Here is a 15,187-nt window from a genome sequence, read left to right on the forward strand (position 1 = left end):
ATAAACGTCCAGGTCACAATCTACCGACTCTAGATTCTATTTCTTTATCTGAGGCTCAGTGTCCTTATCTACACTTTTTTTGAAAATGCCGAAGGCAAACTCCAGGCAAATAGCTGGAAAAAAAATGCTGATGAAATAATTATACATGAACTGCTTCACCTGTGAAAAAAAAAAAGTTCTACTTGTGCTCAGTCTTGCAATCCAGGTACCCCTGCCACACAGCACAGCCAGCATGGTGACCTCACTTTTGTCTATATCAGTTAAAGCAGTTCTAACCCTAAAAAAACTTTTCTAAACCTTAGATACTTACCTGTTCTGTGCAATGGTTTTGCACAGAGCAGCCCCGAACCTCCTTGTCTGGGGTCCCCAGCTGGTGCACTCTGCTTCTCCTCTCTTTCCAAGTGCCCCATGGCAAGCCACTTGGTATGAGGGCCCCCGTGCAGGCACTCGCCCGAGAAAGGCTGTGTGTGTCTTTAGACACACACAGTGCGGCTCCACCTCACCCCCGCTCCCGCTGCTATCAGCAAAGCGTATGAGACCAGAAAGAGGGAAGGAGAGCTGTTGCAGACGAGCACAGCGTGGGATAAATAAAGGTCATAGGTAAGTGTTTAGGGTGGGGGTGCTGGGGGAGCTGCTATTGAAAGGTTTTTACCTTAAAGTGGATGTTAAACCCCATTCATGAAATTTGACCTGGGCACATATATCTGTCGTGTTTACTTATCTCTCTCCAAAGCCCTAAGTCCTGTGTCTTTCTTCTGCTCCATTCCTCTGTTATCAGCATGATAACTCCTGGGAAGTTCTCCGACAAAGGAGATAAAAGCAACTGAAAATCTGTGCCGGGGTGGGTGCAAAGAGATAGATTAGCAGAGAGCTGGTCTATTCACAGCACAGCTCTGCATGTTTCTTCCTTCCTCTGCCTATATGGAGGGGAGATGTGTGCCTTTCCTCCAATCAGCTCTCACACAGACTCCACACCCAGTGCTGGTACAGGAAGAAAAAATACTAACGTGATGTTCACTTTCTAAACAGTATAGAAAGCTGAAGACAGCAGATATACAAATAAAACTTCTGTAGGGAGATTTGTCTCATCTCTTTGTATAATCAGAGGCTGTTTATTTCACTGCGTATATGTACAATTTAATGCAAAGAATGCATTAAGGTAAAAAAAAAATTTGCCTTTAGAACAACTTTAAGGCCCCGTTCACATTGCAGCGACCCGACTTTGCCGGGCGACCTCACAGGTCGCGGCGCGCTGCTCGCCCCGCGATCTCGGAGCGGCCGGCACGGACTTCATAACATTGAAGTCTATGCAGGTCGCTCCGGGTCGCCCCAGAGAAGCTCCGGACCCTTTTTCTAAGTCGGAGCGACTTGTGTTGCTCCTATTAGAACGGGTCCATAGCTTCTGTAATGACCAGGTCGCCTCACAGGTCGCCCCAGTGTGAACGGGGGCTAACTGCTTGCCGACTGCTCACAGTATATTTACTGCGGCAGTCAGCCCCTCACAGGCAGAGCGACGTAGGTCTACGTCGCTAGCCTGTGAGGCTCTGGGGAGCGAGCGCGCGCCGCCGGAGGCGCGCTCCCGCGCAGTCACGGACCCCCCCGCGCGTGTGACCGGCGGACCCGATGTCCGCCGGTCACTCGGCGATCGTCGGTGGAGAGGGAGAAAGTCAGGCGGCTTATGTAAACAAGCCGCCTGTCATTCTCCCCGGTGTAGAAACACTGATCACACGGTTCTACGATGTAGGACCGTTGATCACTGTTCCTACACTTCAAGCCACAGCCAATCACAGTAAGAATCACGCCCCTAGGGACACACACAGCCCCTCCCTCTCAAATAAAGTTAACCCCTTCACTACCAGTGCATTTTTACAGTAACAGTGCATATGTATAGCACTGATTACTGTAGAAATGTCACTGGTAACCCCAAAAGTGTCAAAAATGTCAGTCAAGGGTCCGATCTGTCCGCCACAATGTCGCAGTACCGCAAAAAAAGTCGCAGATCGCCACCATTACGCGTTAAAAAAAAAAGCAACAAAAATGACAAAAATCTTTCCCTTTGTTAGTAAACGCGATAACTTTTGCGCAAACCAATAAAAATACGCTTTTTGCGATTTTTTTTACCAAACATATGTAGCATAAAACAAATTGGCCAAAAATGTTAAAAAATTTTGATTTTTACATTTTTTTGGGGGGAATTTCATATAAAAAAATGTGAAAAATATTGTTATTTTTGCAAAATTGATGCTCTTTTTTTGTTTATAGCGCATGATCAAAAAATCGCACAGGTGATCAAATACCACCAAAAGAAAGCTCTGTTTGTGGAAAAAAAAAGACGTCAAATTCGTTTAGGTACAGCGTCGCACGACTGCGCAATTGTCCGTTAAAGTCACACAGTGCCGAATCGCAAAATACCCCCTGGTCTTTTAGCAGCCAAATCCTCCAGGGCTTAAGTGGTTAAAGGTGACCTGAGAGAACAGGAAGACATGATCTGATTGACTCTCTGTTTTATTTTAAATTTTATCAGCCAATGTCTTTTTATTAGTTACTGCGTACTACATACTTGGTGCATCAAAAAAACAAATTTTGAAAACCTTGCCCCACTTTCTAATAAAAACACCCAGCACTGCCTGCATGCTTGTTAGCAGCCTATGTATAACTGACTAAGCCAGAGGAGCGAATATTTTAAAATGAGTTGGCTTACCACTAATATTGCAACATATGTAAACAAAACAGCCACCACCGCCAGGATCAGTACAGACCAAAGGAACCAGTAACCCAGATTACGATAGGTGTACCTGGAAAGAGAAAAACATTAAATTCAGAGTTTTTCAGGCTATATTCACAAATTACTGTGAAAAAGAGAAGGTCAACAGTTGAGCAAAAAATCTAAAAAGAAAAGGGAACGGGATTTTAAGGGCCAAAAGAAGGAGGAATGGTCACAAATGCAACATTATTATAAAAAACATAATTTTATTGAATCATAAGGATAAAAGGAAAAAATGCATGCATACAAATTTACATATAAAAGTTGTGTTCTCACAAGGGACACTGATACAAAATATCGAATTGGCAATACATATGTCTCATAGCGATTGTAAACAATAGGTCCTCAAAGAGCCGACGCGTTTCGCCAAGGGCTTCTACAGGACCAGAGAGACCTTCAACACATTTTTTTTCCATAAAATCAAGTCATGCGCAAGGCATATCATCTCCCGGGGCAGGCATCGGGACAATATAAAAGTGGAGCGGCCACATTCATATACTCAAAATATATGTATGTAGAAAAATATATTATAATTGAGGTACTTGGTATCTCTGATTAGGAGAGATGTAGATATCCATCATCATTAATCAGGGTAAATTATCCTGCCAGTATGTCGGCAGAGTCCTGACCTCAACCTGATAGAACACTTTTGGGATGAATTAGAGAGGAGACTGCGAGCCAGGCCTTCTTGTCCACATCAGTGCCTGACCTCACAAATGCTCTTCAGGAAGAATGGTCAAACATTCCCATAGACACACTCCTAAACCTTGTGGACAGCCTTCCCAGAAGAGTTGAAGCTGTTATAGCTGTAAAGGGTGGGCCAACTCAATATTGAACACTATGAACTCAGACTGGGATGGCATTACAAGGCAGGCATCCCAATACGTTTGGTAATATAGTGTAGCCACCTGCCCCGTTCATCGGAGTCCCCGCTGCCGAGTGGGGGCGGGAGCGCGCTCGCCCCCTAGCTGCAGGCGCGCGACTGACGTAGGTCTACGTCGGTTTGCGCAAGAGGGCCGCACTGCCGCAGTAAATAGGCGGCGGGCAGTCGGAAAGAGGTTAATGAAAATAATGCCTTTTAACCTCCCTGGCGGTATGATTCTGTCAGGAATTCTGTACCAAAAGCGGTACAATTCTTTTCATGGAAATTTGGCGTTATGTATTATAGGCCTACAATTCTTAGTAATTACTGACTTAAACCTGACCAAAACAAGACTCTAGTAGACATCCCAGATGTGATAAATTTGAAACACAACGCATGAATTATAATTGAATCAATAATATAATTTTATTATATAATATATATAATAAAATTATATTATTGATTCGATTATAATTAATGCGTTATATATTATATATATATATGTGTGTGTATATATATATGTGTGTGTGTGTGTGTGTATATACGCATGAATTATAATCGAATCAATAATATAATTTTTATATATATATATATATATATATATATATATATATATATGTGTGTATATAGGTATGTATATATATATATATATATATGTGTGTGTGTGTGCGCATATATATATATATATACATATATACACATATATATATATGCATATACAGTGGGTACAGAAAGTATTCAGACCCCCTTAAATTTTTCACTCTTTGTTATATTGCAGCCATTTGCTAAAATCATTTAGGTTCATTCTTCTTCCTCATGAATGTACACATAGCACCCCATACTGACAGAAAAACACAGAATTGTTGACATTGTTGCAGATTTATTAAAAAAGAAAAACTGAAATATCACATGGTCCTAAGTATTCAGACCCTTTGCTCAGTATTTAGTAGAAGCCCCCTTTTGATCTAATACAGCCAGGAGACTTTTTGGGAAAGATGCAACAAGTCTTTCACACCTGGATTTGGGGATCCTCTGCCATTCCTCCTTGCAGATCCTCTCCAGTTCTGTCAGGTTGGATGGTAAACGTTGGTGGACAGCCATTTTTAGGTCTCTCCAGAGATGCTCAATTGGGTTTAAGTCAGGGCTCTGGCTGGGCCATTCAAGAACAGTCACGGAGTTGTTGTGAAGCCACTCCTTCGTTATTTTAGCTCTGTGCTTAGGGTCATTGTCTTGTTGGAAGGTAAACCTTCGGCCCAGTCTGAGGTCCAGAGCACTCTGGAGAAGGTTTTTGTCCAGGATATCCCTGTACTTGGCCGTATTCATCTTTTTCTCGATTGCAACCAGTCGTCCTGTCCCTGCAGCTGAAAAACACCCCCACAGCATGATGCTGCCACCACCATGCTTCACTGTTGGGACTGTATTGGACAGGTGATGAGCAGTGCCTGGTTTTCTCCACACATACCGCTTAGAATTAAGGCCAAAAAGTTCTATTTTGGTCTCATCAGACCAGATAATCTTATTTCTCACCATCTTGGAGTCCTTCAGGTGTTTTTTAGCAAACTCCATGCGGGCTTTCATGTGTCTTACACTGAGGAGAGGCTTCCGTCGGGCCACTCTGCCATAAAGCCCCGACTGGTGGAGGGCTGCAGTGATGGTTGACTTTCTACAACTTTCTCCCATCTCCTGACTGCATCTCTGGAGCTCAGCCACAGTAATCTTTGGGTTCTTCTTTACCTCTCTCACCAAGGCTCTTCTCCCCCGATAGCTCAGTTTGGCCGGACGGCCAGCTCTAGGAAGGGTTCTGGTCATCCCAAACGTCTTCCATTTGAGGATTATGGAGGCCACTGTGCTCTTAGGAACCTTAAGTGCAGCAGAAATATTTTTGTAACCTTGGCCAGATCTGTGCCTTGCCACAATTCTGTCTCTGAGCTCTTCAGGCAGTTCCTTTGACCTCATGATTCTCATTTGCTCTGACATGCATTGTGATCTGGAAGGTCTTATATAGACAGGTGTGTGGCTTTCCTAATCAAGTCCAATCAGTATAATCAAACACAGCTGGACTCAAATGAAGGTGTAGAACCATCTCAAGGATGATCAGAAGAAATGGAAAGCACCTGAGTTAAATATATGAGTGTCACAGCAAAGGGTCTGAATACTTAGGACCATGTGATATTTCAGTTTTTCTTTTTTAATAAATCTGCAACAATGTCAACAATTCTGTGTTTTTCTGTCAGTATGGGGTGCTATGTGTAGATTCATGAGGAAGAAGAATGAACTTAAATGATTTTAGCAAATGGCTGCAATATAACAAAGAGTGAAAAATTTAAGGGGGTCTGAATACTTTCCGTACCCACTGTATATATATATATATATATATATATATATATATATATAATATAAAATGTGTTATGTGTTTGTGTTTTGTGCAACGTTTTGTTTTTTTTTTGAATTTCCCTCCCTAGTTCCGCTCCCATGCAGCATTGCTGCTGCAGGGAACGGAACTAGGAAGTCATTACACCAACGGAGGAGCGGCGGGACTCTCGGCTGGCGGTCACAGCAATGAGAGATCATCGCTGGATCGCCAGGAGAAGGTAAGAGAACACCGCTGCGCTCTCTGCACATCCACCCCGAGCGTGACTCGGGGTTACCGCTCCTGGTATGAAAAATCCACCCCGAGTCACGCTCGGGGTTACCGCCAGGGAGGTTAATAAGATATACAGTAGTGTGTGTGTGGAATACATCTATGTAGAGCCTGAAAAGTCCCAGTATATTCCTAACCTATTCAAAGATTTGAGCATTAACAAGTAATGTGTTGCAGCCCAACTCCAGCAAAGTGAAACAGTCCACCCTTGCAGTGCTGGGGGAAATTGCCTCATGTATACTTTCTGCAGCCAGCTGCAGCGCTCTCCTCTTCCACCCAAAGTCTCAGCACATACCATACAGGAACATTAACCCTGTATGGTATGATGAGGCTGGAGTGTGACCACAGCCAGTCACAATTAACCCAGGAGCTCCCAAGGACCAGTCACAGCACTGGAGAAAGCCTACTGGAGCAAGGAGTAAGGTATAGCTGGGTACACATGGATCAAAATTCATTCAGTTTAGCAGGGACCAGCTGAATTTTGAGCTATGTGTGACCTTGCCTGTTAGACAGAATCCGCCTGTCAGATCAGCTTCTGTAGAATGGGAGCCTGCTGGAAAACTTTGTTCGATCAGCAGCTTGCAGCCAATCAGCTGCAATGCTGATCAGTGTATTCTGACAATGAAGAGTCCCCACTGCCAGAATACGTCTTGTGGAGGGGATTTCTGCATCCACCTCTTTTGTGGATGGATGAATCTATAAGTGTTTTTTTTTCAATTCAGCCCACTGGCTGAACCAAAAAAAAAAACCTATGCATGTGTGCCGGTTTAAGTGCCAGATCACACTACTGCAATGCCAGACATCGCATGTGATTTGCACCACATTGTTGTGCAAATCAAATGCGATGTCTGTGCAATGTGATTTCAGCCATATAAACTATTTGGTTGAAATCGCATCGCATTTGCACAAAAATGGTGCAGGGCCCTTTTTTTGGTTCGCACTGGAATCGCATTGCATGGTTGTTCACACCTATGCAAAAAAAATTCCTGCACCATTTCACAGTTTGCACTGCAATCTGCAAACCAATCTGGGGGTGTCATTAACTGTACATTGACACCCCCCCCCCCCCCAGAGATTCACAGATCTCAGTGTAAACCACTCTGCGATTCTGGTGCAATGCGGGTTTCAATAGCAGGGTTTCCCGCATCGCACCAGTGTGAACCGGGACTAAGTGGTTTTACCTTAATCCTCTCCTCCTAGAATATAAGGGAAAAAGGGGGAAGGGGTTTCAACCCCCTTTATTCCACTTTTTCCTCATGGGAAGGCAGCAGATGTGGAAAGTTTCAAGGCTCCCCTCAGCCTGTCAGGGTAGGTGGATACTTAGCACAGGTAGAGAGGAGTCCTTGAAACCAATAAGTCACATGACTAGGAATTTTCTAGAAATCAGGGACCCTCTATAAAAAGGTATTCCGTGAATCTGGGCTTTGCCAGTCACCTCAGAGTGTCAGCAGTGGCGGAGCTCTTGCAAAAGGCTATGATAATTCAAGCCCTCTCCAGAGACCGCTGAGGTGACATGAAGACTCTACTGCGCCAACTCCTAGAGAAAGCCGAAGCTGAAGGAGGAGAAGAATGTATTCTGAGGTGTCTGACTCTACCTTGTGGAGCGGCGGCAGAAGTGGAAGAAGAAGAAGCCAACGGTGAGAGAGTGGGAAGAAGAAGAGGGCGGTTGCTAGCTGAAGAGGAAGCGGAGGCGGATGAAGAAGGAAGAAACAGCGAGGCAGCCGGCGTGTCAAGAGCCAGAAGAAGGGGACGGAGGCAGCAGCGGACAAGGAAAGAGAAGGCGGAAGACCAATGGGCGGTTCAGCCCATTGGCAGAAGAGAGCAGTGAGTAGGGTGGAGTCGGCGGCAAGTTCCACAAGAGCAGGCACGCCTAGAGGCGGGGCTAGAAATAAGGAAGCGGTGAAAAGCAGAAGAGTATCCCCAAGACAACGGAACACGTCAATGTCGGGGCAGTAAGAAGCAGAGATAGCTTTGCCTTTTGCTGCAGTGAAGGACAGACCAAAAAATTTAGAGAAGTGGCAAGAACCCCAATGTTCAGAGAGGTCCAATAATGGAGGAGGAAGGGTATGTGCCTGGTAAATGCTCTAACAATATTTTAAACACATTAGTAATGACTTTAGATAAGATTTCTTCTAATTTAGATGATTTAACCAAAGTCCCAGTAAATGTAAGAAATAATGAAGATATTTCAGCCGTAAAGTCGGTTCCAGAACAGGAATGAGATAAGGTAGGGGAAAATGCAATAAATAAAAGACATAATGCATACAAAGATGATGCGTGTGCTGGTGCAACGGAATGTTCAGTTAAGGAATGTATGCCTTGTCTGCCGTCTCCTTTAGGTTTCTATTTGTCAGGAAGTTTAAAAGAAAAAATCTGGAAGGAGGAATTTTTAGATTTACTATCATTGCTTCCTTCTAGTAAAGAATTCCTGAGGAATGACAAGGAAAAGAATAAGTAGGGGAGAGACGAAGGCCGGTATCCAGGTCAATTAACAACTGGTTGCAGGCCTTCTGTAAATATGCCAGTGTGATGTGTGAGAAATATCCAGAAAAATGTTCCGGATTATTTCATCATATTGAAATTATTTTGGAAGCATATAAAAATTTTGGTGGGCTTGGTTGGTTTATAAGAATTTATCATGGGGAAATAAAAATGTTGGTTTGTGGTTGAATTTGCTGATTCCTCCAAAGCCGCCAATGTCTAGACAGGTGAATAATTTCAATATGATTACAACAACAGGTTATAAAAAAGGAGTGTGCTTTGCATTCAATGACTCACAGTGCAAATGGGAAAATAACTGTAGATATAAGCACAAATGTGCATTTTGTGGGGGTCCACGTGAAGTATCCAAATTTTTCAGGAAAATGGCAGCAGGCCAAAATTCAACAGTTAACCTCCTAGGCGGTAATCCCGAGCGTGACTCGGGGTTGAATTTTCATATCAAGAGCGGTAACCCCGAGTCACGCTCGGGGTAGAGTTGCAGAGTGCCAGCGGAGCCTCCCTTGGCTCCCAGAAGCATTCCACTTACCTTGTCCCGGCGATCCAGCGATGTCCTTTGCTCCGATCGCCGGGTGACCGGCATCTGACTTCCTGGTTCCGTTCCCTGCGAGCAGAGGCGGCGCACGGGAGCGGAACTGGGCGGGAGTTTTGAAAGTGAAACAAAATAAAAGAGGTGATACACTGTAATCTGATAGGATTACACTGTATCACCACAGATCACCTCAGATCTGACATTACAGTGCCCCTCTCTTCAGTAAACTTGTGATTTGTGCCCAAAAAAAAAAAAAAATATTATGGCATCAAAAAAGCGCCAGTCTAAACCGCTTTTGGACCAGCTGAGTGACAGCGGCAGCGACAGCGACCCGGAGGTGCTCGCGGAAGTGAGCGATAGCGAGTCATGCAGTGATTTGTCGTCCGACACTGACACTGACACGGATCTGGCAAGTGAGAACGGCGATGACCCTGACCTCAGCGATGTGCGCACTTGGTGCGCTATTGATTGCGATGCGGACCAGGTAGCGCCCCCAAGATTCCCCTTCACCGGATCACCTGGGATGAAGGTAGATGTCGAGCATGACAATCCTCTGGCCTACCTGCAATTATTCCTCACTGAGGAGGTAATGGAAAAAATTGTCGCCGAGACGAATCGCTACCAACAGCAGCAATCTGCAACGCTGCATGCCAGGCTTTCCCGAAGCAGAAGGTGGGAACCGGTAACGAAAGAGGACATGTGGCTGTTTATGGGACTCCTCTTTCTTCAGGGGTTGGTGGGGAAACCGTTCCAAAAATGGTACTGGACCACCAACAGGTTACTGGCCACACCGTTCTTTGGGACCGTGATGTCTGAGTATCGCTTCTCCCTGATTATGAAGTATTTCCACTTCACAAACAATGAGGAATTTGATGAGGCCACGCATCCTGCGCCCAAACTGAAAAAGATCTGGGAGGTATGGCAACTTATTGTGGGAAATTTCCAGCGGACCTACGTGCCAGAAAGGGACATCAGCGTGGATGAGAGTTTGATGGCCTACAAGGGTCGCCTAAGTTGGATTCAGTACATCGCATCAAAAAGAGCGCGGTTTGGCATCAAAACATATATGCTCTGCGAGTCATCCACGGGGTACATTCCATAATTTACACCGGCAAAGGCACTAAATTCAACCCCAGGTACAGCGACTATGGGATTGCCACATCATCCGTCCTGACACTTCTTGACCCCTTGCTGAACCAGGGATATTGTTTGACGACGGACAACTTCTATACCTCCCCGGAACTATATGATGTTTTGCTACAAAATAGAACCGACGCATATGGTACCGTTCGGCCTAACCGTCGAGACATGCCATCTTTTTTTGCCAAAAAAAAACTAAAAACCGGAGAAATGGTTGCCTGGCAGAAGGGAAAGATGATGGCAATGAGATGGAGAGACAAGAAGGATGTGTGTCTTATGAGCACTGTTCACACTACCTCCACTGCCACGGTCCATACAAAAGGTGGGACTGATGTGCTGAAACCACAGGTCGTAATTGACTATAACAAAACAATGGGAGGTGTGGACACAGCCGATCAGGCCATGACCTTCTATCCCGCTGTACGAAAACAGCAAAAAAATACTATAAAAAAATATTTAGACATCTTCTGGAACAATGTCTATGGAACGCTTACATCCTGCACAAAGCCAACAGTGAAAACCCTCTTGCTCATTCCGAGTTTGTCTGGAAGGTGGCTGAGCAGATTTTTGCAAAGTACCAGACACCATCAGGAGTTGAAAATAGACCTGGACGTCGCACTGTTGATGTGGTCAACCCAGAACGTCTGACCGGCCGTCACTTTGCAGACTATATTCCGCCAACTGCAAAAAAGGCAGCACCAACCAGGATGTGTGTTGTTTGCTGCTTGAAACGCGATAGAAATGGAAAGAAAGTCCGAAAGGAAACTAGGTTCCTTTGTCCTGACTGTGACGTTGGACTTTGTGTAGTTCCTTGTTTCAAGATTTATCACACGCAGCATTTGTATTGAATTTTCTTTCTTTGACAAATTTCCTTATTTACTGCATTATTGAATAAAATTACATTATTTATGAGATTATAATTCATGATTTTGTGTTTCAAAATTTATCACATCTGGGATGTCTACTATAGTCTTGTTTTGCTCAGGTTTAAGTCAGTAATTACTAAGAATTGTAGGCCTATAATACATAACACCAAATTTCCATGAAAATAATTGTACCGCTTTTGGTATGAACTTCCAGACATAATCATACCGCCAGGGAGGTTAAGGAGCCATTTCTTAAAAGTCAAAACGCAGGTGATCCTTCAAAACATGCGTCTATGGCTGGCCATATATCCAGATCAGCAGAAGGCCACAATGCTAATTAACGGGTTTGACGAGGGTTTTGTGTTACCAAAATTTGAAGGAACAGGTTGTATGTTAGGTAATAATCTGAAGTCAATTGAAACGATGACTAGTATAGTGCAAGAAAAAAGTAGCAGAGAAATGAAAGAAGGCAGGATAGCAGGACCGTTTAAAGACCATCTGTTCAAAAATTTTAGAGTTTCTCCTTTGGGTATAATACCGAAGAAAGAGCCTAATACTTTTAGGATGATTCACCACTTATCGTTTCCATTTGGAGGATCATTAAATGATCAAATAGACAAATAGACATAGAGAACTATCCGGTTGAATATACATCCTTTGAGGAAGCTATGGGGTTTTAGAGAAATCTGGGGCCTAACGCCCTGTTAGCGAAAGCAGATATAAAATCAGCCTTCAGACTGTTACCTATTCATCTGGAAAGTTTTAATTCTTTGGGTTTCAAGTTCGATAAATTTTATCATTTTGATAAATGCCTACCGATGGGTTGCTCACTGTCATGCTATTATTTTGAAGCGTTTTCCTCCTTCGTTCAATGGGTGGTGAGAAGGCATACAAGGTCCCCTTATATTCTACACTATTTAGACGACTTTTTATTTTTAGGCCCAGCTCAATCAGACGCTTGTTTGAGTTTATTGAACTCCTTTGTCGAGATATGTGATTATTTTGGGATTTCGCTAGCCAACGAGAAAACAGTGTTGCCATCAAGAGGCTTGGAATTCTTGGGTATTTTCATAGATTCTCAGAAAATGGAGTTCAGGTTGCCTGAAGACAAGCTGATCAGAATTTCAAAATTAATTATAATATTGATTAGAAGAAAAAAGATTTCTCTGGAAGAAATGCAGAAGCTTTTGGGGTTTTTAGCATTCACGACAAGGGTTTTACCAGTCGGGAGAATTTACTCAAGAAGAATGCATTCAGCATAACTCAGGATATTCGGGCAGACATGCTAGTATGGGTACATTTTTTGGAGACGTTTAATGGGAGGGCAATAGGATTTTGTATTAGACAGCCAGTTTTGCTTATACATGGATGTAACGGGTACTGCAGGTTTTCGCTGCTATATGGAATTCAAAATGATTCACTAATAAACGGCCGAGAGTATGGAAAGAAAAGGGTTTGTTAAAAAATATAATTTTATTGAAGATCTTTCCAGTAGTTGTAGCTTTAGAGACTTGGGGTGAGAACTTTAGAAACAGAAGACTAATGTTTAGTACAGATAACAAAGGTGTGATGTTCGCAATAAACTGTTTAACATCTAAATCCCCTCCAGTTATTAATTTGCTGAGATATTTGGTCGCAAAATGCTTGCTATTAAATAACTGGATAAAGACGAGATATATTCCAGGTAAGTTAAATGTAATAGCAGATGCTCTCTCATGATTTCAGATGGACAAGTTCTTCTAATTGCTTCCGGAGGTGGACAAAAGCGGTACAGTATGTCCCAGTCACCTATGGGATATAGTTTGATACATCGGCACATTCGTAATTCACTGGCAATGTCTACATGGATGAGTTATTCATCTTCCTGGCTTATATGGGAGACATATTTGAATGAGAATAAGTTGACTTTAACCACTTAAGCCCCGGAGGATTTGGCTGCTCAATGACCAGGCCCTATTTTGCGATTCGGCACTGCGTAACTTTAACGCACAATTGCACGGTCGTGCAAAGCTGTACCCAAATGAAATTGACATCCCTTTTTTCCCACATATAGAGCTTTCTTTTGGTGGTATTTGATCACCTGTGCGATCTTTATTTTGTGCACTATAAACAAAAAAAGACTGACAATTTTGAAAAAATAACAATATTTTTCAAATTTTTTATATGAAATTCTCTCAAAAAAATGTAAAAATCAAAATTTAACATTTTAGGCCAATTTGTTTTCTGCTACATATTTTTGGTAAAAAAAATCACAATAAGCGTATTTTGATTGGTTTGCGCAAAAGTTATTGCGTTTACTAACTACAGGAAAGATTTACGTCATTTTTATTTTTTTAACTAGTAATGGCAGCGATCTACGATTTTTTTTTTTTGCGGGACTGCGACATTGCGGCGGACAGATCGGACCCCTGACTGAAATTTTTGACACTTTTGGGGGTACCGGTGACAATGCTACAGTAATCAGTGCTATAAATATGCACTGTTACTGTAAAAATGACACTGGCAGGGAAGGGGTTAACTTTATTGGTGATCAAGGGGTTAAATGTGTCCCTAGGGGCGTGATTCTTGCTGTCAGGGGTTGTGGCTAGTGAAGTAACCACAGAGACATGCGATCCTATATCCGTCTGTCTTTTTCTCTCTCCTGCGTGAGATCGCGAGTGGCTAGCGGCCATCGGAGCCGCCTATCACACACATTGGCTCAGCAGGGAACGAGCGGAGGCGGGAGCGGTCGCCCCTCTACAGGCTAGTGGACGCGCGACATAGGTCTACGTCGCTTTGCCTGTAGGGGGCTGACTGCCGCAGTAAATAGTCGTATGGTGGTCGGCAAGTGGTTAAAGGAATTTTCAGAAGATTTGGTTTTAGGATTTGTTAGTTATGTATTAACAAAAAATTATTCATGGGCTCATCTAAATAAGTTATTATTTGGGGTGTCGTTCTTTCTGAAATTAAAAAGTTTACCATCGCTATTGAGCTTCTTTTCTGTGCAACAAGTTATAAAAGGATATAGAAATTATAAGTTTATACCAGACAAAAAGATGCCCTATTTCAGCAGAGTTGTTGCAGGAGATATGCTCATGTTCAAAGCAGGTTTGTTTTTCAGAATATGAGATTGATTTATTTAATGCTGTGTTTTCAATTTGTTTCTTTGCAGCATTACGGATATCAGAGCTTATTCTTCTGAATAAAAAAGAAAGAAGTGGCCTACAAGTAGAGGGTATAGTTCTAAAGGAAGGGCATATTAGAATTGCCTGAGAAAATCTAAAACTGATCAAATAGGAAAAGGGGCGTGGTTGTGCTTATACAAAATGTCCGGATAAGGTTATATGCCCCTATTTATTGCTAGGAAAATATATGCTGTTAAGGCCAAAAAGTAATGGGTGTTTATTTTTACACGCTAATGCAGATCCTCTGACGAAATTTCAATTTAGAAAGGTACATGAAAAATGTTTGAAGGGGTTGGGTAGAGATAATCTCAAGATCTCTTGCCATTCCTTCCGAATCGGAGCGGCAATGGAAGCCACGCAATTGGGAATGAAGAAAGAGGAAATAAAAAAGATTGGTAGATGGAGATCTAATGCTTATGTGTCCTACATTAGACCTAATTTATTGTCCGTTTAAATCCTAGGTAAGAAACTGGTGGTTTGGATTATCGGTCACTCCTTTGTTTATTGGGCCCAGAAAAGAGCAGAAGGAAGAACATACTGCGTGAACCTAGATTTGAATCCAGGCTAATTTAATATAGTCTGGTGTGGTAAGCGCGGAATGATTTGGGATGACTTAATGAATGAAATAAGCAAATTAAGTAACGGATGGCTCATGCCCCACATTCTGTTAATTCATCTAGGTGGCAATGATGTAGGTAAGCAGAAAACACTAAATCTAG

At 42.9% G+C, this 15,187-nt stretch overlaps 1 protein-coding gene across 1 annotated transcript in view; it reads right to left on the minus strand.

Annotated features, from left to right (window-relative positions):
• Positions 1-15,187, minus strand: part of GDPD4 (glycerophosphodiester phosphodiesterase domain containing 4) — a 128,945-nt gene that overhangs the window by 92,983 nt on the left and 20,775 nt on the right. Inside the window, exon 3 of the mRNA XM_082244462.1 lies at positions 2,702-2,795. Coding sequence (XP_082100588.1) covers positions 2,702-2,795 — 94 coding nt within the window. The remainder of the gene's footprint in view (positions 1-2,701; positions 2,796-15,187) is intronic.

The sequence above is a fragment of the Pelophylax lessonae genome (genome assembly GCF_965119305.1).
Source record: "Pelophylax lessonae genome assembly, chromosome: 2".
NCBI classification, from domain to species: domain Eukaryota; kingdom Metazoa; phylum Chordata; class Amphibia; order Anura; family Ranidae; genus Pelophylax; species Pelophylax lessonae.